The sequence below is a fragment of the Populus nigra genome, chromosome 9 (genome assembly GCF_951802175.1).
Source record: "Populus nigra chromosome 9, ddPopNigr1.1, whole genome shotgun sequence".
Classification (NCBI taxonomy): domain Eukaryota; kingdom Viridiplantae; phylum Streptophyta; class Magnoliopsida; order Malpighiales; family Salicaceae; genus Populus; species Populus nigra.
The window spans coordinates 6179522-6205571 of record NC_084860.1 but is presented as its reverse complement, the minus strand read 5'-3'; the positions used below and the strand labels follow the sequence as shown (position 1 = coordinate 6205571).

At 32.1% G+C, this 26050-nt stretch overlaps 3 protein-coding genes across 4 annotated transcripts; 2 read left to right on the top strand and 1 right to left on the bottom strand.

Annotated features, from left to right (window-relative positions):
* Positions 1-505: 505 nt before the first annotated feature.
* Positions 506-1759, top strand: LOC133703873 (uncharacterized). The gene has a single exon (XM_062128588.1). The coding sequence runs from the start codon at positions 660-662 to the stop codon at positions 1536-1538; it is 879 nt and encodes a 292-aa protein (XP_061984572.1). The 5' UTR covers positions 506-659; the 3' UTR covers positions 1539-1759.
* Positions 1760-6931: 5172 nt separating this feature from the next.
* LOC133703491 (uncharacterized) lies at positions 6932-11377 on the top strand. The gene is made up of 5 exons (XM_062128050.1): positions 6932-7222; positions 7445-8320; positions 8722-8922; positions 10333-10528; positions 10862-11377. Exons 1-5 carry the CDS (start codon positions 7133-7135, stop codon positions 11044-11046), a joined length of 1548 nt encoding a protein of 515 aa, XP_061984034.1. The 5' UTR covers positions 6932-7132; the 3' UTR covers positions 11047-11377.
* A 939-nt stretch (positions 11378-12316) lies between these two features.
* Positions 12317-16092, bottom strand: LOC133703492 (BES1/BZR1 homolog protein 4-like). 2 transcript variants are annotated; one of them, XM_062128052.1, is made up of 3 exons: positions 15713-16091; positions 12849-13630; positions 12317-12749 (listed from the first exon to the last, which is right to left on the bottom strand). In XM_062128052.1, the coding sequence occupies exons 1-3, from the start codon at positions 15926-15928 to the stop codon at positions 12746-12748; spliced, it is 1002 nt and encodes a 333-aa protein (XP_061984036.1). In that variant the 5' UTR covers positions 15929-16091; the 3' UTR covers positions 12317-12745. The 2 variants fall into 2 exon arrangements, with proteins under 2 accessions (XP_061984036.1, XP_061984037.1); XM_062128053.1 differs by lacking the exon at positions 12317-12749 and having other exon boundaries at positions 12845-13630; positions 15713-16092.
* Between the last annotated feature and the right edge of the window lie 9958 nt (positions 16093-26050).

Below are 26050 nucleotides of genomic sequence, written 5' to 3'. Positions count from 1 at the left end.
TAAAAAAATAAAAAATAAACATCAAAGATGATTTTTTTTTTCATTAAATACTATTTTTTACTAAGTGTCATCATAACTTAACGAGTTAAAATAATAAAAAACACTTAAATAAAGAAAATAAGTTAAATATATAAGATTAAGATCGAAAAATTCAAATAATAATAATAATAATAACAGAAAATATTATACACCAAACACTAAGTTTTCTGGTTTAGAAAGAGTGCACTAAATCTAAGGGAAATTGTCCCAAAAATTTGCACTTTTCCTTAAAAAAGAAAGAAAGAAAGTAAATGTTTCAGTGACAAACAAAAACAAAGGCCAGCCGTGGGACAGGGACAAATCCACTTTCTGCGATCTGTTGCTAGTTGCTACCAACGGTTCTTTGCCCTCTCTCTTCCAATTTTAACCTCATTCCAAGATTAAATTATTAATTAACACCAAATTTAAACATATCTCCTTCCCTAAAAACCACCTCAACCTATCCACTTAGCTGTTGTTATTAGCTTCGGCTCCGAGCCACACTACATTACCGTTACACCGAACCGGAATTTAAAATCTGTCCAATCCACCCTCTTTTCTCTCCCAAAATAGGCAGAACATTGCTCTCTCTATCTCTCTAGATTCTACGTACTTCTCTTCTTCTTTTTAACAAACTAAAAATGGTGTACAAGTCCCTCAAAAGAAGCCCCACAAAATCCATAAAGGATCCGGGGAGCCACCGTCGCCGCCGCCGCCAAAGGAAGAAATCCCCCGGGAGAACCACCTCCGCTGTCATTATCTCAACCATCAACAAAACTATCTTCACTTGCAAGCGCCGCCTCTCCAAGCTTTTCTCAAAATTGGCCCGCATTAGCACCCCAAATAGCCGCTACAAAGGCTACAATATCTTGAAAAATGGGTCCAAATATCATGACCAAAAAATTGAAAGCGATAGCATTTGTAGAGTGCATTTGTTTAATGAACCGTTACCACCCTTGATTTCTCCTGGTAAGAGGACTGTTTTTCTTGATCTTGATGAGACCTTAGTCCATTCTAAAGCTGGCCCACCACCCCAAAATTTTCATTTTGTTGTGAGGCCAGAGATTGATGGAGAGACAATGAATTTTTATGTGTTGAAGCGTCCGGGAGTTGATGCTTTCTTGGAGGCTCTAGGAGCTAAATACGAGGTGGTGGTGTTCACCGCCGGGTTAAAGGAATATGCGTCGCTTGTTCTTGACAGGATTGATACGAAGGGGCTGATTTCACACCGTCTTTATCGGGACTCTTGCAAGGAAATTGATGGCAAGTTTGTCAAAGACTTGTCAGAAATGGGGAGGGACCTGAGGAGGGTGGTGATTGTTGATGATAATCCCAATTGCTACATATATCAGCCCAAAAATGCTATTCCAGTGAAGCCCTTTACTGATGATCTTGGAGATTCAGAGTTGGAGAATTTGATTGCTTTTTTTGAGAGGTGTGATTGTTTTGAAGATATGAGGGATGCCGTGAAGGAGTATTTTGGTGGTGAAGGAGATTTGGAGGTACAAGTGGAAGTCTAATTTGTTTTCTCAATTTTCTGTAGTTGTTTTCTTTCAATTTATTACAGGTTTCTTTTCCTGAAATTAGTTGCGTTGAACACAAACTTGTTCAATCCCAATTGAGAAGATAAACTCGTGTGTTCATTAGTAATAATAATAGATTCACTTGTAATTCAGTTCTTCATCTTTGATTATTTGACCAGTGAAGGTTCGATATATTACAAGGAAATTTCATTTCGAAAGGTCGGTGTGAAGTAGTTAATAACTCACTAAAGTTTTAAAAATCTTGGTTTTGTTATTGGAATTTCTGCTTATCTAACTATGTCTTTCCTTGTAACTTTGTGTTCGTCCCTCAATTGCTTGAGGGAAAGAAATCAGATTTGCAACTTTTGTAGCCCCTCGTGCACCCTCCCAAAGGGCATGATTCTGAGTTTTGTAGAAGTGCAGAAAGGATGGCCTTCAAGGTGAGGAATTAGAGAAAGTGATGGCAGACTGTTGGATAGGTCCAATTTTGTATGGAGGCATGATAATTGTCGTAAGAGCTGTCTCATGCTTGAGCACCAGCCATTTTCTTGTTTCGAAGAAGGAAAAGCAAGAGCTAAGTAGTTGGACTTCAAAGAATACGTTTCAGATTGGCTTCTTGGAATTTGATGCTGGGGAAACTATTTAGTAAAACCATTTAAATATACTTCTAGAATGATAAAAACATGAAAACAAAATATTAATTAAAAGAAAAGTACAGAGTACTCGTAGAATTTCATGTCAAAGCCAAGACATAAAAGAAAGTTATTGTCAAGGATTACACCATATGTAAATGTCCTTGGTGTAATTTGTCCGTCAATAGATGTCAACGTATTATTATTATATATATATATATATATATATATATATCATATAACTAATCAGATAATTACCTGTAATATTAATTTTATTTATATAAATATATTTAACTTATAATAAAGATTTATTTTTTTCAATATTTATTAAATATTTGATTAATAAATCTAGAGTAAAGATAAAATTCCTGAGATAAAAATAATTTTCATAGAAAATTAAAAAGTTGTTATAATTATGGGATTTTTATTGCATCAAAATATTATTCCTAAATATTCATAGTTATTGCTCTATTAATACTGGATATTAATTAGAGTTATTAAGACTAATACATATTATATTATTTTCTTTATGAAATGAAGCAGTTATTCTCATAAGCTGAGAGTATAGGAGATACCTAGAACTAATATATAGGTGCTTATTGGATGACATATACATTGAATTAACCCTATGAGAATTACATATGGAGAGATCATTTGTGTCTATGGAAAGACTCACGTGACAATCGTGTAAATAATTCTTAGACTTGAGATTACTAAGATATCTTATATAGATAGTGTTATGTTTTAATCTCATTACATGTTATCATAATCAATGGTAATAAATGGACAAATATCAAGTATAATATGAACTATATTAAGGTATTTAAGTAATTAAAAGATGATTCATCATCCTATGTGAATTAGAAAAAATGTTTCATCTGTTCTCAAATAGTATTGATTGTAAATCCTTATGTAAGGTGGAATGAGATTTGAAAAGAGTTTCAAATCTTATTAAAAAAATCAATGACTATCGTGTTGAGAAAAAAAAAACATGATTTGACATACTAGACACACTTTATGCTATAATGTCTAAATAGAAACATTGTTGATGAAAAAATAATCATTACACTAAAAAACTGATCACTGAAAGGTTAAGTCAAATCATTTATAATTTTCCTAATATTTTGAGGATCATGACAAATTATCAAACATTGTACTTGATCTTCAAATATAAATCAATCAATTGTTGAATTGATAATAAATTAATTTATTTAATCATATTTTATTTAGGATTGTGATTTATATTTGGACAGCCAATTTATTATGAAACCTAAAGGGTCATACACATAAGAACCATTGGTTAGGAATTAAAATGGAATAATTAATCAAAATATGATTTGATTGTAAATAAATTTTATAAATTGAGGACTGGAATGTAATTGATATAGGGGATTACAATTCTAGATCTGGAAACAATCAAGGACTTGACTGAATAAATTTTTAAAATTACGATAAAATAATATATGTGATCAATATGACATAGACATGTATTCTCTAGTTTAAATATTTGATAGTCAACATCCAAGAATAGAAGTTGAGAACAAGTCATCTGATCTTAGGTTAAGTTCGTAAGATAAATGATAACAAATACAATCATACAGGAAAATGACAAAATATGTACTCACTAATTCAAATACCTAATAGTCAACATCTAAAGATATGAGCAAAAAATGAGTCATCTAATCCTGGATTGGGTTCTCGAGATATATGATAATTTATGCATCACAACAAATAAATATAAAATGATAACACAAGAGACGTAAATATGTATTTACTGATTCTATTTCTATTAGTTAACACCTAAGGGTATGAGCCAACAATAACTCCTCCAATCATGGATTAAGTTCTTGAATAAAAGACAATCAACATTTTATATCAAACTTACGTGAAACATCAATATAAAAGATATAAACATGTATCATTTAATTATATTACTCAATAGTCACCATTCGAGGATAAGAGCCAGCAACGGGTCTTCTAATCCTAGATTAAGTTCTCAAAAATCAATCCTCAAAAGACAATTAATACACATTTATATCAAATAAAAATCATGTAATACCAATATAAAAGATATAAACATACATATATCGATTGTATTATCTTATAGTCAATATCTAAGGATAGGAGTCAATAATAGTTCCTCTAATCCTAAGTAAATTTCTTGAAAAATAGTAGTCAATACACATTTATATTAAACAAAAAACACACATGAAATGACAATATAAAAGATATAAACATGCATCAACTGATTCTATTACTTGATAGTCAACATCCAAAGATAGGAGGCGATAATAGATCCCTAATCTTGGGATAATTTCTAAGATAAAAGACAATTGATAGATATTTATATCAAACCAAAAACTCTACATAAAGATTTCACACATAAAATTGATTGATAAACTCTTTATTTCAACACAAACCTCACAACAAACAAACACATATCTATGCAAAACATTTCCACACCTAGTCCAAACCATTACGCCTTGAATAAATCTATTGTAACTCAATCCTCACAACTCCATCGTATGGTATTAATTTTGACCTTATCTCACTTTAAAAAAAAATCAATGAGATCATATCTTTGAGGTTGCAATATAATAGTGTGGACCTCAACACTTCAATTATTCATCAACAATCATAAAAAAAACAAATGAACAATTAATAAAAAAAATAATTCAAAATAATAAATGCATTATTCAATAATATATTAAAATTATTCAAAAATTCATTTAGGGTTAAAAATTTACCTTCTCAAACCATTAGGATCTCTCAAAATCTGCTGAATTAAAGTGAAATAATGGCTACGATTTGAATAGTATTTGCACGTAGGACCACGCTCAATCATTATTATTAATACGTGGAACCACTAATTTTGAGGGTGTTTTTTAGTGTACTAGGAGCACTTTCTCATTGACTCCATTTCCAAGTCAATGGTGAGGATCATTTGCAACAAGTGACAAGGATTTTAGTTTTAAAAATAAATGATTTAATCTAAAACACTAAAAGCTCATTGAATCCCACATGTTCACTATTACAATGTTGCTAATCAATCAACAAGAAGATAAGAAACTAATAATACAGGTAATATGCAGGAAATACAAAGAAACCCGCTTTAGGAACCGCAACAACAACAACATGAAAATCAATGCAACTGATGAATCAATCGCAAAGAAAGACATGTTGAGGCAACCTTCAAGCCTCAGCCTTACTAAAGCACATATCATCAAGAACATGGGCTCTGGTTGCACTGAGATGTTGATACCATCTCACTGCAACTGGGGATCTGAGGACGGGCTGTGTTGCTATCTGTTGCTAATAATTAAACAAGATCAAGTGAAGAAGCAATTGAGGATTGTACAGGAGTTGAAAGGTTTAGCATGGCTATTGCCAGGAAGAACAAGATCAAGAGTTTTGTGTTTACCATAATTGACTATTGCAAATTAATCAAATTTGTATTATTATTATTAGTAGAAGTCTCTATTTCGGCTACATTTTTGGGTCAAGACACATATTTTCCCCAACTGTTAAATACTTGCTGTCATAAATTAATGTTCAGGTATTTGAGTATATTTTTATTTTATTTTTTTTAAAATCTTTTTTTTAATAAAAAAAAGACTTCACCTTGATTTTTTTTTCTCTTTAAACAGTAGCATTAGAAATATCTTGTATTTTAATTAGAGCCCAATAACAATGGGTTAGGGATGATCATTTTCAGTTCGGTTCGGTTTTTATAAAAAAAAAAATAATCAAATTGAAATTTAAAATAAAAAAAAAAACTGAAATCGATTCAAACCAACCGGTTTTGGTTCGATTCGGTTTTTTTAGAAAAAAACCGGTTCAAACCGTTTTGACTCGGTTTTTTCGGTTTTGCTCGTTTTTTGGGTTTTGCTTGGTTTGGCTCGGTTTTTTTCCGGTTTGGCTATTTTTTTTCTGGGTTTTTTCGGTTTGGGTTCGGTTATATTTTTTTGATTTCAGGTTTATAAAACCAAAACCGAACCAGTTAATTTTTTTAAAATTTTAATCGATTTTTTTCACGATTCGGTTTTTTCAGTTATATTTTTTTTCATTTTTCTCAATTTAATCAGTTTTTGGTTTTTTTACCCACCCGAACATTGCTTTTTAAGTTTTATCTGGATAATTTCCCGTTACAAATAAAATAATTGAACGAGTAATATTACGTACCTTCAAAATAATTTCCCTCTGGATCATAAATAAATTTCTCTGTTCTTATTGCATTTAATGAAGTGCATTGAATTATCATTAATTCGTCGGCTTGAAAGTACAAGTACAGTAACTATAATTTTTTAAAGTATATTTTATTTAAAAATATATTAAATTAATTATTTTTATTTTTTAAATTTATTTTTTACATTAACATATCAAAATAATTCAAAAATATTAAAAAAAATATAATTTAAAATTAAAAAAAATTAAATTTTTTAAAAATCATTGTTAAATCACAATGCCAAATACAACACTCTTCTTCTTCTTTTTACTATTGAGTTAATTATATCTTAACTTATTCTAAAATGTTTTAAAATTACATAATTAATTTTCATATTAATTCATCAATTTCATATTCTTTTCCAACTTATTTATTTCTTTTCTGGATGGTAGAAAGTGGAAAAGATGAGATGAGAAAATTGGATGGCAATTACGGAAAATGAAATACATGTTAAAGGACTCAATTGATAAATTGATTTGTTTCGATATGAAATTGAAAAATGGAAATAATTTAAATAGACTTTATGAAGACGGAACATACAGAAACACAAGGACACGCCAGTGGCTCCGAACGATAAGTCTCCCCTAACAGCTTGCTTGCGGATTGCATTTGACAAACCTTCTTTTGATCCTTAATTTTGTATCTCTATTATTATTATTGTTATTAGATATCATAAAATTTATTGCTGTTGATGCTGAATTGCTTTTGCTTCGTTCTGATAAGAGTTACTTTACATGGTGGACAACCCTGCAAATTCCGGAAATACCCAGAGTCTGGATTCTAGGGTTTCTGATTTCCATCGTCATACCAGCTCTCCCCCATCGGTAAAATCACTTTCTATTCACCCAATTCAATTCAATTGCTTATTTCCTTAATGTTACTGTGTTGTTGTTGTTGTTTAATTAATTTATTTATTTATGGGAGATTTTTCAATTTATATATATTTCGTTTTTGTGATGTCAAGTTTTCATTCTTTATTAGTATAAAACCAGAATAATAAGCAAGAAGTTTTAATCTTTAATATAATTACGTGCTGATGATCACAGGGTAATGGGGGATTAGGGAGCCAAACAATGATTACACCTGAAAATTGTGGTACTGGGTTATGTGGAGTCTCTGAGGATGGGAATGATGAGAAGAGAGAAGGAACAAAAGCTACCCATCAAAAGTTTAGGAATTACTTTTATTATGACATGCCCCTTTATGAAGAAACTGGAGCTTGGATACCGGTTTCTGTCCCGCCCATGATAGAAAGCGATTGTGAAGAGTGGGCGGATAGAGGTTTTCACTTCAATGGTGGTTATTTTCCTGAAGGTGATATGGGGTGGAGTCGGTATATTGGAGAAGACAATGAGTTGACTATGTGGGATGTGATAGTAGAAATGGTGCTTGCAGCTCGTGGAAAAGTGAATGCAATTGCTTCTGGTGATTTACAGAGGTGTGGGATTTCGTGGCTATCCAGCCATTTACTTGAGCAAGCTTGGCAAGATATGGCTCGGACACTCAATGAAGCTAATTTTGGTAACGTGACTGAAATTCTTGAAGCGGAGCCTCCTAAATGGTTACCTGATAGCAATGCTTCTGCTTGTATGCTTTGTAGTGTGCGGTTTCATCCGGTTATGTGCTCCAGGCATCACTGCAGGTTCTGTGGAGGAATATTTTGTGGTGATTGCTCTAAAGGAAGGAGTTTGTTGCCAGTAAGGTTTCATGTCACAGATCCTCTGCGAGTCTGTGATGTATGCTGTGTGCGACTTGAATCTGTCCAGCCATATTTGATGGACCAAGTAAGCAATGCTGCCCAGCTACCAACCCATGACCTGACAGACCTCAGCACTTTGAGATCGTGGGTTAACTTTCCATGGGGACAGACCATGGGATATGAGATTTATAAAGCAGCAAACACAATTCAAGGTTATAATAAGGTAATTTTTTAAGATCCCATGCTTTCTTTAATTTCTTTTGCCATTATTGCTGAGGCTTAACAAATTCTGTTCAAGTCATTAAAGGTCCATCTAAATTGGGCGTTTTGCCCTATATGACCTCCTTTTCAATGAGAACTGAAACAAGAAAACCTGCTATCTAGAAAAGCTTGTTTTGGCCTAAATTGATCTTGTTTTCTCCTTTATATTCAGCTCTTTCTCCTTTTATTCATAAAAAAATGAGACGAAAAAAAATAAAGAAAACTTGCATGCAACTTGTATTTTGCAATGGCTGTAACTGATTAGTGGGAGAGGAACTCATGGATCTGTTCTGCTGCATAGCCAAATATCTCTTGTGATATCATGCTACGTTTAATTCTGATTTAGTGTGTTTCTGCTGACAGGTAGGTTATTTGAAACCTGAGAAGTCAATTCCAGATGCCATCCTACGACAAGCAAAAGGCCTTGCAATAATTACAGTTGTGAAAGTTGGGGTGATGGTCACGTACAATGTTGGAACAGGACTTGTAATTGCTCGCAGAGAAGATGGTTCATGGTCTCCACCTTCTGCCATATCTACACTTGGTGTGGGATGGGGAGCTCAGGTAAATTTGTTTTTCTTAATTTAGATTTCCTTGTTAGAATTTTATAAGGAGTTTTGCTAAGTAAATATGGAAACCACGGGATCATTATTCCTGATAATATTCTGATTTTAAAAAAATAACATTGTTTTTTAAAAAAAAATTGGCAAAATAAAACAGATTGAAATTTTTTGGCAAAATAGCATAATTTGTACATTTCGTGATTAGGAAACGCAAACTTGTTGCTATTCAAAAACATGTAATGTAAAGAAATTGTGAAATGGTACACTTACGTGTTTTTAAACAAAGAATACTAAGGAATATTAGGGTATTTTTAAAGGAGTAGGGAAAAAAAGGCAAATCAAAATCAAGTCCATCTTGTTTACAGTTTTTTAACATAGAATACTAAGGAATATTAGGGTATTTTTGTTTATTAGCACTTCTTTAAAAAAAAAAAATTGGCCAAATAACACAATTTAAAAAAGTTTTGGCTAAATAGCACAGTTTTTATATGTCACGATTGGAAAACGCGACATTCAAACTTGTTGCTATCTAGAAAAGCGGAAAGTAAGGAAATTGTAAAATGTACTGGCACAATTTACGATGAGGGGAGAGGAAAGATAAAAAAGAAAGAAAGAGACCCTGAAAGCATATTAAAGCTCTGGTTACAAGATCATCAGTACTATCAGAAAGATGTTAACAAGAAGAATCCAATGATATCAAGAAAAATCACCAATGTTGACTGAAGTGGGCCACACTTGCCGCCCAAAGGTAGCGAGTGGCTCACTTGCCTTTGGCGAGAAGTGGGGCTCACTCTTGTTACCATTGGTGACCCTCTTTGGTGTCGTGGAATTTTTCTATCAAGATCTTTCACAATTTCCTTACATTTTGCTTTTCTAGATAGCAACAAGTTTGAATGTCGTGTTTTCCAATCGTGATATGTAAAAACTGAGTTATTTTGCAAAAACTTTTTCAAACTGTGCTATTTGGCCAATTTGTTTTTTTAAAAGAAGTGCTAATAAACAAAAATACCCTAATATTCCTTAGTATTCTCTGTTTGAAAACTATAACCAAGATGGACTTGATTTTGACTTGCTTTTTTTTCCGTACTCCTTGAAAAATTGTAGACACTGACCTTTTAGTGCTCCTGAAAGAACATTACTTTGATTATGCAATAGTTTCATTTTTGCAAAGATCTCTGCATAATGATGACTGTGTATGTTGTGGTGAAATTCATATTGCTGATGACATGTTTTTTCTGCAAAAAATTCCTTGAGTTTATATCCCACCATTTTTATGCAAGGGAGGATCAGATGCGTCTGTCAATCAACACCATAAAATCTTTGATTGCAACTTCAAATAGAATTATTAGTGTTTGGATATTTTTCTTGCTTTCCTTTGGTTTCTGTAATGGAGGGGTCACTTTGTTTGCAGGCTGGAGGTGAATTGACTGATTTCATAATTGTGCTGAGAACTAGTGAAGCAGTCAAGACATTTTGTGGTTATGCACATCTGTCATTAGGTGCTGGTGTAAGTGCAGCCGTTGGCATCACTGGACGTGCATTTGAAGCTGATTTACGAGCTGGTGATGGCGGTTATGCTGCTTGTTATACATACAGCTGCAGTAAAGGTACTTTGTTTTGAGTAATCCATTGTCTTTTAAAACAGTAACTATTTGATTTCCAGGGTTCAGGATGTAATGAAAAGCAACCTGAATTTTCCTTTAGCTTTCCGTTTCAGTCCAGTTACTTTACATGAAAGAGCATAGAACTTAATGTGCTTTTTATGTTTCCTTTGCATGTTGTCCTTCATTAATTCTTTTAGAAGATTACCTTTTTCCTGTAAAATAAGTTAGTTTAGACCCTTATCTCCTCCACAAACTAATCCACCCTTTCTGGGACAATGTTTTTACATGCTGATTGCTCCATTAAGATGTTAAATATGATGATTGTTGAATACACAGGAGCGTTTGTTGGATGTTCCCTTGAAGGTAGTGTTGTCGCTACCCGCTCAAAAGAGAATTCCAGATTCTATGGGAGCCAGTCTATATCTGCATCGAATATACTTCTTGGCTCAATGCCCAGACCACCCGCAGCTGCAATTCTGTATCGTGCACTTGTGGACCTATATCAGAAGCTCGATAGGTGATTTGTTGGAGTTCATTATCAATAATCTTCAGACAGAAGTCAATGTAAAGAGAAGGGAATCCCTGGTATACAGTTTATCTTTGCATTTTCCAAGTCTGGGACCATGATTGCCATTCTTTTGCTCATCTGAAATAGTTGATGGGAGCAGTGTACCGCATGTTTGCCGGAGAATATCTGACCAAAAGGGCGGGGAGGGGGGGCAGAAAAGGACTTTGTACAGGAATGAGTTGTATATATTGTACGTTGGGAGTTGATGTACATATAACACACCTTCAACTCTTGAATGAAATTGAATTTATTCCCATTCAATAAAAATGATTATTCTGTCAGAATGTTTGTTTCACTGAGTAGTTTCTCTTGCAATGATGAACGAAAAAGAAGGTGAAACAAGACTTGGTTGTTTCTGGTTTCTTCTTTTGTGACGGATTACATCCATGTGGTATGTAGCGGAGCTTGGATGAATTTCTCTGTGGGGGAAAAATAACAGACAATTCGACTGCTTTTTTTGCCTCTCAAAGAAAGCAGCAACCCATGGGTTGATGATGCTTGTCCAAGATGCCAGCCGTAACTTTGGAATTAAGAGGGGGGCTTAAAAGGCATTTAACATCACACAAACCTTGGGATAACTTGATAATCATTCCGGCGAGGAGCAAGTGTAATTAGCTTTTGATAATTTGCTCGAGCAAGATGGGGTCTTTATGGGCGGGCGCCACCGCCGCCCAATATTTGTGGTGATGCCTTGACCAGTCATTGTCGTCCTACACATCACTATACAAGTCGTCCCTTTGCTTTAGCAACATGGAAACATATATCATCAGCCCATTCCCATGGGTCAAAATGACCATTGCAACGAAAATGATCTGATTGGGTGGTGGTGGTGGCAATGGTGCTGGAGGTTGTTCCCAGATTGAGACTCTGTTTAGAAATTTAGTTGAAATGGTATTTTTAAAAATATTAAAAATAAAATTAATTTAAAAATAATTTTTTTTAATGTTTTCAATTTTAATATATTAATATAAAATAATTTTTTAAAAATAAAAACATACTTCTTTAATATTTTTTAAATAAAAAAAATATTTTAAACCATAACTGCAAACACCCTCCAAATACATGGTAGTTGCCCTTTGTGATTGGTAATGGCAATGGGATTTGCCCATCAGTATCATCAAACCAAAGATATATCTAATGTTGCAGGTGATGCAAGAAGTACAGCGGTGGGAAAGCGGGGGGCACAGGACAGGCAAATACTTGAGAAAGAGCAGCATCCAGTGTGGCCACAACTCCAGAACTAATCGGTTAATATTGAAATTAACTTAACTTTCAATCACAAAACAGAGAACTCACACCAAACAAGTATCAACGCTATGATGGAAACCTCTCTTCTTTCTTTCTTTCCCGAAGGGGAGAGAAGGAAAAAAAAGAATCCCAAAAGAAGAATGAATTGAACTGAAGGGGCAAAGTCACCACCATGAACTATTTATAACTTAATTCCCAGTTCTCTCTTTTCCTTTCTTTTTTTGAAATGAAATAAAGAAAACGAAGGATGAAGAGGCGCTCCTACTCACTGTACTTCTAACTCGGCTGCCTTGTCGACCGAAAGATGCACGATACAAAGTTGCTGACACGACAGCCTGAAGGGAAACGAGAAGCCACGTGGAGAGATCCATGGGTAACTCATTCAACACCCTCCATTGATCTCCCTATCTGTAACATGAAAACAAATTATTACAAAATAAAACTGGAAGGAACCATAAGACGATACATGTTTTACACTCATTCAGCCCGAGATTCGCTCCAATTTACCTGGTACTAGAGTTTCCAAGTGTAAGCTCGAGATCATCAGAAACACATTCCTCATGGATCCTCTCTCCTTCCCATGGTTTCACCAACCCTGCTGTGTTACTTCCAAATGCAAACTCAGCTGCCATACTGTCTGCCATTGGCACATCAGCTGTCTGATCAATGCCTGCCGGAACTGCAGGAGAGCATGCCCCGCTTTGTCCAGGAGTCCACATTCGCGACCCTGCACCTGATAAAGCCTCCTCTTTAAAGCCAAATGGATTCCGAGATACAAGACTAAATGTTGGTGATGAGGGTCCGCTTTGGGGGATTTGAATACCAGCTAGCCAGCCGGAATCTGGTAGAACCTGACGGCCAGGGCTAGGTGGTGTAGACGAGGGCATAGATGAGGGCAGAAATGAGTAGTTCTGCCCCATCCAAGATTGGCCGGCAGCTGGGTCGTCCCAGTCATTTCTTGTACGGGGAGTTCGTGCGGTAGGGGAGCTCAATGGAGGGGTGACGGGAGCACTTATGGAACCAGTATGAATGAATAGATGGTTAGGATGCTTGGGTGAGGCTGAGGATGAGCCGGAAGAGAGGTTTCTAAGCCATGGGATGAGGGAATTGGCATCAGCATCAACATTACCATTACCATTGGCAGCATAACGGGATGAAACAGGACTAGGAAACGAAGATGAGGCAGGACTTGGATTATAGGATGCACATGGACTCTGATGGTAAGATGAACATGGACTAGCTGATGCAGACCCACCTATAATATCCATGCGTTCCACAGGTTTGCATCCCTATAGATAAGCAAAAAGATGATTCAGTAAAATAAGACAAAATAATTCAAACATCTCAGAAGGTTTGATAAGGAATATATGTCTAGATACAGAACTAGGAACCCAAATGGATGAAAGCTACTATGGCAACACCTTAGATTACGCAATATGAAGTTCTTATTCCTTGCAGGTTTTGAATATCAACTATGATAGTCACTCTAAAAACTTTAAACTTTTCATTCTTAGCAAAGCTACAGTACGTGTAATGAAGATAGTAGTATTATATATGACTTGGAAATAGCTCGGTTGATTGATACACTTAACATCTGAATATCCATGAGTGTTCAAGCAACTCCACAACCGATATCCATCATGACATTTTGAAGGTCTTAAATGGCAAAAACTTCACCAAACATTTGCACTTGAGCACATATCATCACAGCAGCTTCAATGTGTTCTAATGAGCCCATCGACATGACACCTTAAATACCTCAATGGTCTCTGTTTTTATTTTTATTTTTTTCCCCTCTCACAAACTCATACCTCATCCATCAAAAGCTAGAAAAGCAATCAAATTGATCAGTTTATAACTTCTTGTTCAAAAAAATTGAAAAGGGTTCTGAAACAAAATAAAACTAAATAAATTGCGGTTCTTTCACTATACCGAGCCCCTTTCCAGTTAGGGGACCATATAGCATCACATGCAACCAACCTGTACTGTTCATCTCCTTGCTCGCCAAGCCTAATGAATCTCTTAATGAATTTTTTTAAATCTAGTGACAAATCATCAAGCAGAGTACATGATTCAAATTATAACAAACATAAAAAGAAATGCAGAACATGTATTCCACAACCAAATGCTGAGGTCAGGTCATGTTGCAGCACCTTTCTAAGGATAAAAAATCACCGACAATTCGATGAGCCCATAATATTAAAACAGATTTATTAGTGAGACCCATGGTTACTCGTGAACAAATCAACTCTACTACACAAGTTATGTGCAGGTGCAGCAACTTCCCGCACAATTTCCTAATACCCAAAAGAAAAGGGAGAAAAAAAACAAAAAACAAATAGGAAGCTAAAGGTGGGGGGCAAAAGGGTAATTTAGGGCCGACAAAACTTTGTTAAAAGAAGAATTAATGTCAAACAATCAATAAACTACACCCCACGTCACGCCATCTTCCCGACCCCAACACTCCATATTCAAACAACATTAACCAAACACCCTCACAATTTTTGTTGCTTTTAAAAAACAATACTCCATTTCATAAATGGAATCCAAGGATTTGTCATTTATCTCCTTACTTTTCAACTTTATCGGCACCTGCCTAAGTATTATTATTATTATAGTCGAAGTTGAAATTAAAGGAAGTGAATAATTGAAAATGATTGTTCGAATCTCGAGGTAAAAGTCTTACATTAGTACATATGTGAGAGGTTTTACTAAGAAAATGAAAAAAGAGTACCAATTCTGATTTCTGAGGGATCAGGAATCTCCAAAACAGGACAAGTTAAAGGGGAAAAAAAAAAAGGCAAGAAGCGCAATCTAAGAGATGCGTTTTGTCCTATAATGACCAAGCTACCGCTCCAAACCACTGGAATTTAGCAGAGAAGTGAACGTTTTATTTTTTAATGGTAAAAAAAGAAAAAAGGAATGCACATGTATTATTTTATTTTTTTTGCCACCCAGGGTTAATCTGAGAGTTACTGTTTACCGTGTAACTGTAAGAATCAAATCACGACAAACAGAAACCTCAATCTTAAAATCTCGTGTTTTGTGCGTCATCGAAACAGAAAAACGTACGCTTTCTTCACACCATCAACCAAATCCAAAATCCAACTGTCCATCAGTATGCGCAACACCGACCTCTATCATGCGCCAAGATCACCAGGCGCACTTTAGCATTCAAAAAACAAAAACTCATTTCCAATTTCACAACTTCAACCAGCAGCAAACGATCAAAACAGATTTCATCGCAGATTAAGATCTATCTATCACTCTTGATCAAGGAATACTAACACCGCATGCTATCACCAACCCGACCAAAATTCTAACGTAAGCAGCTCATCGGAAAATTAAAGCGAACGTAGTTATTTGCGTACCTTTCGATAAGTAGTGCCGTCTTCTTCAACAGTCCAACCAGCTTCGTTGCAGAGAGCTTTAAGCACTTCATTATTGTCACAGTGTTTTGGTAGCTTATAATTCCCGTACATTCTAAGTCCTGCATAGATCTTCGCTGCAATCGCTCTCCTTCTCCTTTCTCTTCTTTTGTTGTTCTCTCGCTCCTTCCACGTCGGCATTCTCGTCCCCGACGTCATTCTTGTATTGACCTTTCTCCCTCTCTATCAACGGAACTGGAAAATATAAGGAGAAATAATTTAATTGATTGAATAGAGTCTTTTGAATTTTCTCGAGAAACAAACGGGTTTGGCGGTTTTTTCTTTTTTTGGTTAATTATAAGAGCGAGTGGTTGAATGAGGGAGCTGGGTTGAGAATGTCAGCTAAATAGAGAAAGAGGGAATGGAATTTGACCTTGACAAGTTGATACATTTACGGGAATGCCACTAGAGGCTTTATTCCGGGATCACGGTTTTAGCACGTGTTTAGGCTTTTTAAAAAGGGTCAACAGGGAGGGAGGTGTTGGGTGGAGTTTGGATTAATGGAGATGAGGTTAGAGGAGAAGCTAATGAAGAGAGCGGTGTCGTTTTGGTTTATTAATGGGGTAATATAGGAATTGAAAGTAGCTTTCCTTTTGTTTGTTTTTTGTTTTCTTTTTATAATCTTGGCACGGCATGCTTGGAGTCTTGGACAGACGATGGGACCCTTTTGTGTAATAAGTTTGACCATATGGTCTGTGTTCAAATAATGCCAAATGATGTAATTAAAAGGGTGTTTTGAACAGTGTTATAAATTATTCTTCGAAATATATTTTTTTAATTTATTAAAATACTATTTTCTTAACTATTTAAAAATATAAAAACAATAATTTAAAATAAAAAAAATACAGCTGTGTCATATAGAGCTTGTTTGGCAGTGTGGTTGCGGGTGCTTTTCAAATAACTTTTCGTGCCAAAATACATACTAATGATTTTTTTTATTTTTAAAAAATTATTTTTGACATCAGCACATCAAAACGATCCAAAACGTACAAATCATATTCAAGTTTAACAAAAAAAAAATTCAAATTTTTTAGGAACACTGGTTGAACCGCGCTTCTAAACTTGCTCATAATCTTTTAAGTTCGAAGAAATGCTTGGGTTTGAACATGGATTCGTCGAGAATTGCCTCATGGACGACCTAGTTGCTTAGGTCTTTTTTTTATCCATGTTGTCACTAAAAAATTGATTTTCTTTTAAATTAGTATAATTAATTAAAAATATTAATGCAATAGCATATTTAAAAAGGAATTGATAAAATAGCATAATTTATATATGTTGTAATTAAAAACCACAACTTTTATAACTTGTTTCTATTTAGAATAACAATATTCTTTAAAAAAAATATTAAATGCAGTAGAGAGAAGAGAAAGAAAAAATAAATCTTGAAGGCATACTAAAACTTTAATTATGATAATAGTAGTATCTTTAAAAAAATCTCAATGAGAAGAAGCCAATAATATCAAAAAAGATCACCAATAATAACCCAAGTTTGCCACACTTTCCACCCGAAAGTAGAGGATAGCCCATTCAGATCATCATTGGTGTCTTTTTTTGGTATCGTTAAATTTATCTCATTGAGATCTTTCTAAAAATAATAGTAATGTCGTAATTAAAAATTTGATGTCTCTAAAGTGTATATATATATATATATATATATATATAATTTTATCTCTCATCTCTTCTTCTCATTTAATATTCTTTAAAGAAAGTCAGTATTCTAAATAGTAACAACCTATAAAAGTAATGTTTTTCAATTGCAGCAAATACAAATTATATTATTTTTTCAATGTGTTTTAATTGTGTTATTTTGCAAATATTTGAAAAAAAATGTGCTATAAAACCAAAAATAGCTTAAAAATTATATTAGATGTTGCAAATTTAACAAAAAAAAAAAGCACAACATGAGTCTAATTCTTGATATTTTTATAGTTAAGTGCATCGATTTTCATTTTATTTATTTGAATTAGATATTTTTTATTTTAGTTTATGCAATTAATTAAATTTATTAAATGTTGAAATGTATATTATCTCTTGTATTATTTTTTATATAGTTACATCACATTTAATCTTACCTGTTTGAGGTATTTTCTTTATCTGTGTTTCTTTATTTTTATTCATGTGTCTTTTATTAATTAAATTTATAAGATCTTAACATGTCCATTACCTCATACATAGGCAAAAAAAAAAAATTTTGAAAAATCAGGAAAGTTAGATATTGAAAAAAAGAAGAAGAAGAAGTTATATGGATAAATGTTTAGAATTCTCAGTACAGAAGAGTAACTTAAAATAGCCATGTCCACTACTACAAATCTAAATTCAAGAAAGCTAATAATAATAATAATAATAAAAGAATGAGATTTTCTTTTTTATTATTATTTTTTGTCCTTCTATTTAGTTTTTCAATTTCCCTTTTTTTTTTTCCAATTTTTTCATCGACATGCATCCTTTCCATCTTGTACTGAGAAAACGAATATGTCGACAGAACAAATTCACAACGAGAAACCATCCAATCAGAGAACGCGAAAATGAAAGGGGTGAGGAGCCGGCAGGCACGTATACGGCGGAACTCGATGCATGCCGATATGCTGCCTGCTGACTTGAATTGGCCGATTGACTGGCCCTTTGTGCTCGTGGGATCAAGCAGGGTCTCTTTTGTCAGTGTCTGTATATATTTATGTGTTATTGGCTGGCTATAAACATTATCTTCTTTGTTTTCTTTGTTTCTTCCATGCCCACCGCCATGCCATGATATGTTCTTCCTCCGTCCCCTTCCATTTTCTGTCGCCAAACCCTCCCTCCACGTGACTGTGCTCCCAGCTCCTCCTGGTGGCCTTTTTGCGTGCCCAGGAAGCCTCTTGCATGATTAGACAGGCAAGGTGGTCTGACTGTGTGAGGTGTGTGGCTCTGGGGCCCTGCCTATTTATTTTCTCTTGGAAGATTGGGTGATTTGTGGGGCCACCTGGTTTGCGCCACCTTCCAAAGTAAGTGGTTGATCTTATTTCTCAGCTTGCCGAGCTCACTTTGACAGCGAACTCTGTGGAAAGAGAACGTCACCCTTATCCTGTGACTGATAGTACTGTATATGAATGATTTTTTTACCGCGGCCAACCTTTATATGAACGGTTAAAACTTAAAAGTACCATGATCCTTGTTCAGCTTTGAACGTCAAAGCGTTACGGAAAGAAGACAGCATGATAAAGTGAAAAGTAACTAACACCTCTTGGACATGAAAAAAATAAAATTAAAAAATTCTTCAAAAATTATCTGGGCACAATTGTGCAGGGCAAGAACAAAGTTCTCGTCGATCTTTACCAAAAGTTTCTAAAGTTAGTACTTTCTTTGTTTACGTATTATTTTTTATAAAAATAAATGTTTTTTTTTTAGATTCCATTGAGAGACTCTCAAATATAGTTACTTTTCCTAAATAACTATATTTAAAAAACAAGTTTCAATAACAAAGAAACTGTTTGGTAGTGGTTGTAACGTATTTTTAAATATCTTTGATTATTTCTAAAAAAAAATTAAATTAATATATTTTAAATTTTTTTATTATTTCAATGTACTGATATTAAAAACAAAAAAATATTATTTTAATATATTTTCAAATAAAAAATACTTTATAGCAACAACCATAAACTACGTCCAAAAAGATACACCACCAAAATTATCTTCTTATAAGGACACAATAGTCATTACTAGATGCAATAGAGTTAGATCAATTATTTTAAATTATTTAGGAATAATGCAATGACTGAAATAATCTTTAGAAAAAAAAATAACGGGTATAAGAACACCAAGATCACAAGTTTTTAAAATTAACTCGGGTTGATTTTTATTTTTTTATTTTTTAAAATTAATTTTTTTAATTTCATTTATGAACATTTAATTTTTCAAGAATTAATTTTCAAGCTTTTTCTTTCACTTTCCTTCCCATGGAACTATTACAATCTCATTATTATAGTCACGAGATTAGCAGATTGACAAATATTTTATTTATTTATTTATTTTTATTGCTTGTTTTAAGAAGATATTTTTTATACATAGTTTCACCGTTCAACACTGAATTGTATTATAATTAAGTTTTATAATTTTATTTAATTTATATATTTTATTGTCACAAATAATCATTTGATTAAATAAAAATTTATTCCAATAAAAAAAGTTACTAAATACATATATATTATAAAATTAAATATTTTAATTTTAGTTATTTCTTGATTAAATATTAATTATTTATTAAGATGCATTTATAAACATTTTAATTATGTTTGACAATTCTTTAATACCTAAAAACATGTTAAAAAAGTCTATATATTTTTTTATTTTTTTAAGTAAAGAAAATATCAGACCTGTGAGGGTCAAATAACCATTACAATCAGATAGGGATGTGACTACTACATCCACCTAAAGTCATGCTCCAAAAACTAAGCCACCCCACACGTGCGCCGCGGACTCCAACTGGTCATCACTGAACTAGATTGGACTACACGCACGCAAGAGCTCCCACTTTCTTTTTGGGTAAACCTCATACAAGTCCCTAAAGGTCAAAATAATTTTCAATTGGGTCCTTAAATTGAGTTTCTGTGAACTGTACCTCCAGTTAATATTTCCTATCTGAAGTACCTATCCCATGAAGCAAAAATGATACCTTATTAAAGGAGATTTGGCAATTTCTGCAAGAAAACAACTATACCCTTATTATATAAACCATTTAAATGAAAAATCCTAGAAAATTAAAAAATTAATTGATAGAAAGAATTTAATCCTAGGGAAATTATAGGAGGCTAATTTTTGGTACTTGTCATCCCCGGTGAGCGTGGCAACAATTACGGGAGGGGGGGAGTGGAGGATTATATGATGGAACTTTTGACAAGAGAGGGAGATATGGTGTGGATTGTAATTTGTGTAGGGACCACTTTATCATTATTTTAAATGTAGGAGGAGGAGCACCCAGTCTCATCATGTCCGTTAAACTGGTGGGGTCCAGTGATGCCCCGATGTGCTCGCCACCGAACAGGCAGTGCCCTTCCATGACATCCTTTTTCACGACGGAGATTTTTCTGATGCCACTTCTGCACACGGTTATTAAAACATTGTAATTAAATATTATTTACGTTGAGTTTTAAGTTAAAATCTGATCAGATTAATTTAAAAAACAACAATTTTTTTAACTAAAATAATTGGTTTAAATTGATATAATAACCCGGGTTGGTATTCAAGATTTAATTATTATGACAAGTGTATTTTTACTTTTTGAATATTTATCATGTCAATCCTTTTTAAATTAGGAATGGATTTTTTTATTATTAACATAAGTATCCGAACCAGTTTATATAAATCTTGATTAATCTTAGATGCTCTAAAATTAATAATTATATAAGTTTTTAGTAGACTTGAGGTTTGTGAGATTTGAACTAGTGATTTTCAAAAAATAAACTCAAAATCTAATCAGTTAAGTTATTACACTCAAAATTAATTGGACAATAGGAGGGGTTTTGTTTTGATGTTACTTGATTTCTTGATGAATTTCCTGGCTTATTTTCCTTCTTAATTATAATTATTTTATTGCTTTTCAAATGCCTTGGAAATTTTATGTGCTTTCCTTGTTTTATGATTGCAAATACAAATGTTTAGGTTCTCAAATTAAATAAAACCTTCGTTTCCGTTAGTGATTTTAGGTAATTAAATTTTCTAGTGCTTGATTGTTAGGACATCAAACTCTTGAGTTTTGAAAATAATTTTGAAAAAAATTAATTTTTTTATATTTTAAATTATTTTGATTTGTTGATATTAAAAATAAATTTTACAAGATAAAAAATATTATTTTAATATATTTTTAAATAAAAAAATTTAAAAATAATTAATAACACAGTAAAAATTGACTATTAACTCTCTCTTCCAAATGCTTATTAAATTAGCTATTAAACAAAACATCCATACCCATTTTATCTTTTGCAGGCTTTTTTCTTTTTGAAAAATGAAATTCACGATAAGGATGGTTTTTATATATATATATATATATATATATATATCAGAAGAGACCTGGACATGTGCCGGGCTATCCGGTCATGCTTGACAATAGAATTTGCAATATTTTTATACAATTTTTTTGTTTTTCATTAAAACAAGCCATTTTGGCTTGTATTTGATATTCAATGCATATTTTTCCATGGACAAAAGTCATAGTTAGCTTCTTGTCTCATCCATTTGCCTTCTTACATAGAGAAAAGGATATATATATACTAGCTAGAATAGCATTCTGTAATATTTAGTTATTATCTTGAAATATAAAAAATAAATATAGTAAAAATTACTTTTTGTTTTTTAAAAATATAAATTTATTTCAGAATTATTTTAGTGATATATATATATATTTAACTAAATATTTTCGTATTCTTTTTATATATGTCTATTTTACTAAAGAAACACAACTTCCATAAACAATATGAGATTCAAGACATGAAGAGCTCGTTTGTTTTTGTATTTTAAAAATATTATTTTAAAAAGATTAAATTTTATTTTAATTTTTTTTGTTTCAAATTAATTGTTTTTTGTATTTTCATATTGTTTTGTTGTGCTGATACCAAAAATAATTTTAAAAATAAAAAATATTATTTTAATATATTTTTCAATTAAAAACACTTTAAAAAATAAAAATTACCACACCCAAATGCATCGCAAACAAAAGCAATTGCATATTATTCCAGGGGGAGCCAGAAACATTTCCCTTGTCTGCACAGATTATGGTTGCTCGTACCATTTTTCTTGGTTTTGATTTTTGAAATCATTTTCTTAGCCATTATTTTTTAATTTTTTAAAAATATTTTAGAAATATATTAAAAAAAAACAGGTTTCTAACTGGAGTGTATATTTCTGTCGTACTCTCTGCTGCGCATACGATGAGATGACTGGATGTCCTTTCATGTTCAGGAATATGCTGGCAACTGGCAAGTTAACCTATACGGGCCGGGATCGAGCCTGATACAAGTTAACCGGGCCTGCTATAGGCCCGCTTTATTTCTCGACCTTCTAAGATGTTACCTTTTTTTTTAAAAAAAAACCAATCAAAATTCAAAAAATATAAATTACGAAATATATTATATATGTGAAGATAATAAAGTTTAAGAAAAGATTGTGTCACGTTAAAAGTATTTCACCCTAGGAGCGAGGTTCAACCTATATTTTGTTAAAATTTTTAGTATATTTAGATTTTTTTAATATACTAATATCAAAAATAAATTTTAAATAATAATAATAATAAAATATTATTTTAATATATTTTTTTTTAAAAAAAAATTTTAAAAAAACAATCTTCACTATACTTTTAAACACCCTCATTATACTAACAAAAAAATTATATTAATTTCTTTTTTAAAATACATTAGATCACTTGATCACTTGTGTAGTAGCTAAGTGATTTCCAAACTCATGATTATTTAATGTCAACCCAAAGTTAACAATATACTTTTTAGTGTGTTATTTAATTGATGAAACATAGCATCCCTGTGGAAAGGGAGGAAATAAGAATTAAAGGCAGATTGTATTTATCAACGAGAGATTTCTCTTCTTTTTGTACATGTTCATTCCAAAATGTAAAAGAAAATCTAATTTAAACCTGTCATCTAATGAAACAAAAAATTCAAATTATTATGGTAAGAACTTGAGACTAAAGGGTTTACTTTTCCTGTGATCTCAAGTTCGAGCCCTGTGATTGCTAATATGATGAGCACTGAAGATTTATATGGTCGTTAATTTCAGTGTTCTTAAAATTACTTAAGATACGCGCAAGCAATGAACTTCTTTTGTCAAAACAATGAGCATTCAAAAATGTAAAAGAAAATCTAATTTAAACCCATCACCTTATAAAACAAAATATTCAAATTACAGTGGCAAGAATTTGGAAACAAGAGGTTTACTTCTCTTGTGATCTCAAGTTTAAGCCCTGTAGTTGTTAATATGATGGCCACTAGAGACTTACATGGTCATTAACTTCAGAGCCCGTGGAATTAGTTGAGGTGCTTACAAGCTGACCCGGACACCCACATTAATAAAAAAATATAAATAAATTCAAATTACAAATCCTTTTGATAGTAAAATATAACACAAATTCACAAATTACTTATTTAGACACTGTTACGCCTCCAAAATTAGGTTGAGATACGCAGATATCATCTAGCATTCAATTCTAGATAATATAAAACTTTACATATTTCATCAAAAACCATAAATGCTAAACCAAAAATCTTAAATATATACATTTCATAAATAATCACTTAACAACATTAAGTCTTAGACACAATAAAAATCATACTAAAAAAAAGTAAAAAAAATATTATTACAAGTCCTCAGAATTATAAATAATAAATGTCTAATAACAAATCAAACAATATTTTTCATTAAACAGAAATTCTTCAGCTCAACTAAATATTTAAACTTGTAATATAAACTTCATAGTTTGAAATTCACTAACGCTTTACCTATCCAGAGAGGGAAAATAAAGGGGACTAGGGTAGGCTAACCACAACTTAGCAAATAAAGCTCTACATGCATTACCAGACCAAGCACAAGTTTTATACATGTATATTTATTGCATTGCAAATAATAAAACAACTTAGAATAATTAAAAAAAACATGTTATTATCTCATAGTTTATAAAACATGCCATAAAACAAGTCATTAATACATCTTTTTACTTAATATTCAATTTCATATACATGACTTTACTCTCAAATCAAATTGCTATGGTCATATTACACCTGTTACCAGGTCATTAGTAAGCTATTTCTAACCAACTATCATAAATTATTGGTAGGTCCATTTCCAATTATTATAACCTATTGGTGAGCCATTAGAACTAGTTCTAGTGTCAACAACCCCACTCACCATAGATCATTACTTCATTAATAGACACTTAAAGAGCCATTGTACAACAATCTGCAAATCCATTTCAAAAGCCTTTCTTTCATAAATCACTTTATAAATCATTTTTACAAAAATTGCATTCAGAAACATCACATATAAGTAAATCAATATGAACATAGAAAGTGCTTAATTATTTTTTTAAAGAATGTAATACATATAATAGAGAAAAAATACACAATTAAAAAATATATTTATTCTATTTTAAAAATAATAGAGTCCTCCCTTGCTTAAACAACTAAAGTTTAAAATCTCACTCAAACAGTTTATTCACAAGCATATAACCCATTAAAGTCCCTCCAATACTTAACTATGATAACTTATCACCTACTAAACTAATCATAACTTCTTTTAGAAAATTCAGAATTCTATTATATGTTTTTAAGTTGTAAACTATACTCAATTATCTTTCCATCCATATATTATTTACTTAGTAATTCCTTTTATCTAATTTATAATAAGCTCCAAAATCATTTTTAGACGTTACTACTAGATAGCCAACACATCCTTTACTATTTTTACCATAACTTTCTCTACAAAAATCAGATTAATACATCATTTATGGTGCTAGAAACTAGACAAAATAAGCTTTTCCTACATATAAAACTTGGGGTAAAAAATACATTTATTCAATACAGTTTTTGAGTCGAGCAATAGTCTCTATTAAATACCTAAACTAATAACTTCTCACCTTTATACCTAATTGTTAACCTAATACTTTTAGGCCATTAAACATCCATTAAACACTTTTAATTCATTTTAAAATATTATATAATCTTTCATATTCATCATATTTTATAAATCATACAAATACCATTTAAATCTCCTTAACTTTATTAACCTTTCATATAAAAAAAAACTTTAATAAATTCTAAACCTTTTCTAAATAAAAAGGATTCATATTTATTACCTTGAGACCAATAAAATAGAATGGAAATTAAATCCTTCAAGGTCAATTTTTCTCACTTCTTTTCTCTGTACCTATTAAAGAACAAGACTCTTAAGATTTGTTTTCTTTAAACTATCGTGAAGTTTATATAACTAGGGTAAATAATTCTAGGGTTTTCATATTTTCTTTTATATGGATATAAGACTACATGGGCTCCCTTTTCTTTCTTTTTTTTACTTAGTCCAAAATAATATTATATGCAAATTTAGTCTTTATAATACTCTAGCCTAAAATATCTGGGTTAGGGTATTATAGACGCAACTTGTAATTTTTGGCATCTCAGGTTACTTATGTTTTCTTGTAATGACAAATAAAATTACTAACAGAAAACTTTATAGTTGCATTAAAACAATACTTAATGATATCTAATAGTTCATTATATATGTAGATAATTTAACTGGAAACTCTCCTTT

Coding starts and splice junctions, on each gene's coding strand:
- LOC133703873 (XM_062128588.1), top strand. CDS start 660: ATGGTGTACAAGTCCCTCAAAAGAAGCCCCACAAAATCCATAAAGGAT.
- LOC133703491 (XM_062128050.1), top strand. CDS start 7,133: ATGGTGGACAACCCTGCAAATTCCGGAAATACCCAGAGTCTGGATTCT. Junction 7,223..7,444: donor ATACCAGCTCTCCCCCATCG/GTAAAATCACTT, acceptor TGATGATCACAG/GGTAATGGGGGATTAGGGAG. Junction 10,529..10,861: donor TACATACAGCTGCAGTAAAG/GTACTTTGTTTT, acceptor TTGAATACACAG/GAGCGTTTGTTGGATGTTCC.
- LOC133703492 (XM_062128053.1), bottom strand. CDS start 15,928: ATGACGTCGGGGACGAGAATGCCGACGTGGAAGGAGCGAGAGAACAAC. Junction 13,631..15,712: donor ACGGCACTACTTATCGAAAG/GTACGCAAATAA, acceptor GCTTATCTATAG/GGATGCAAACCTGTGGAACG.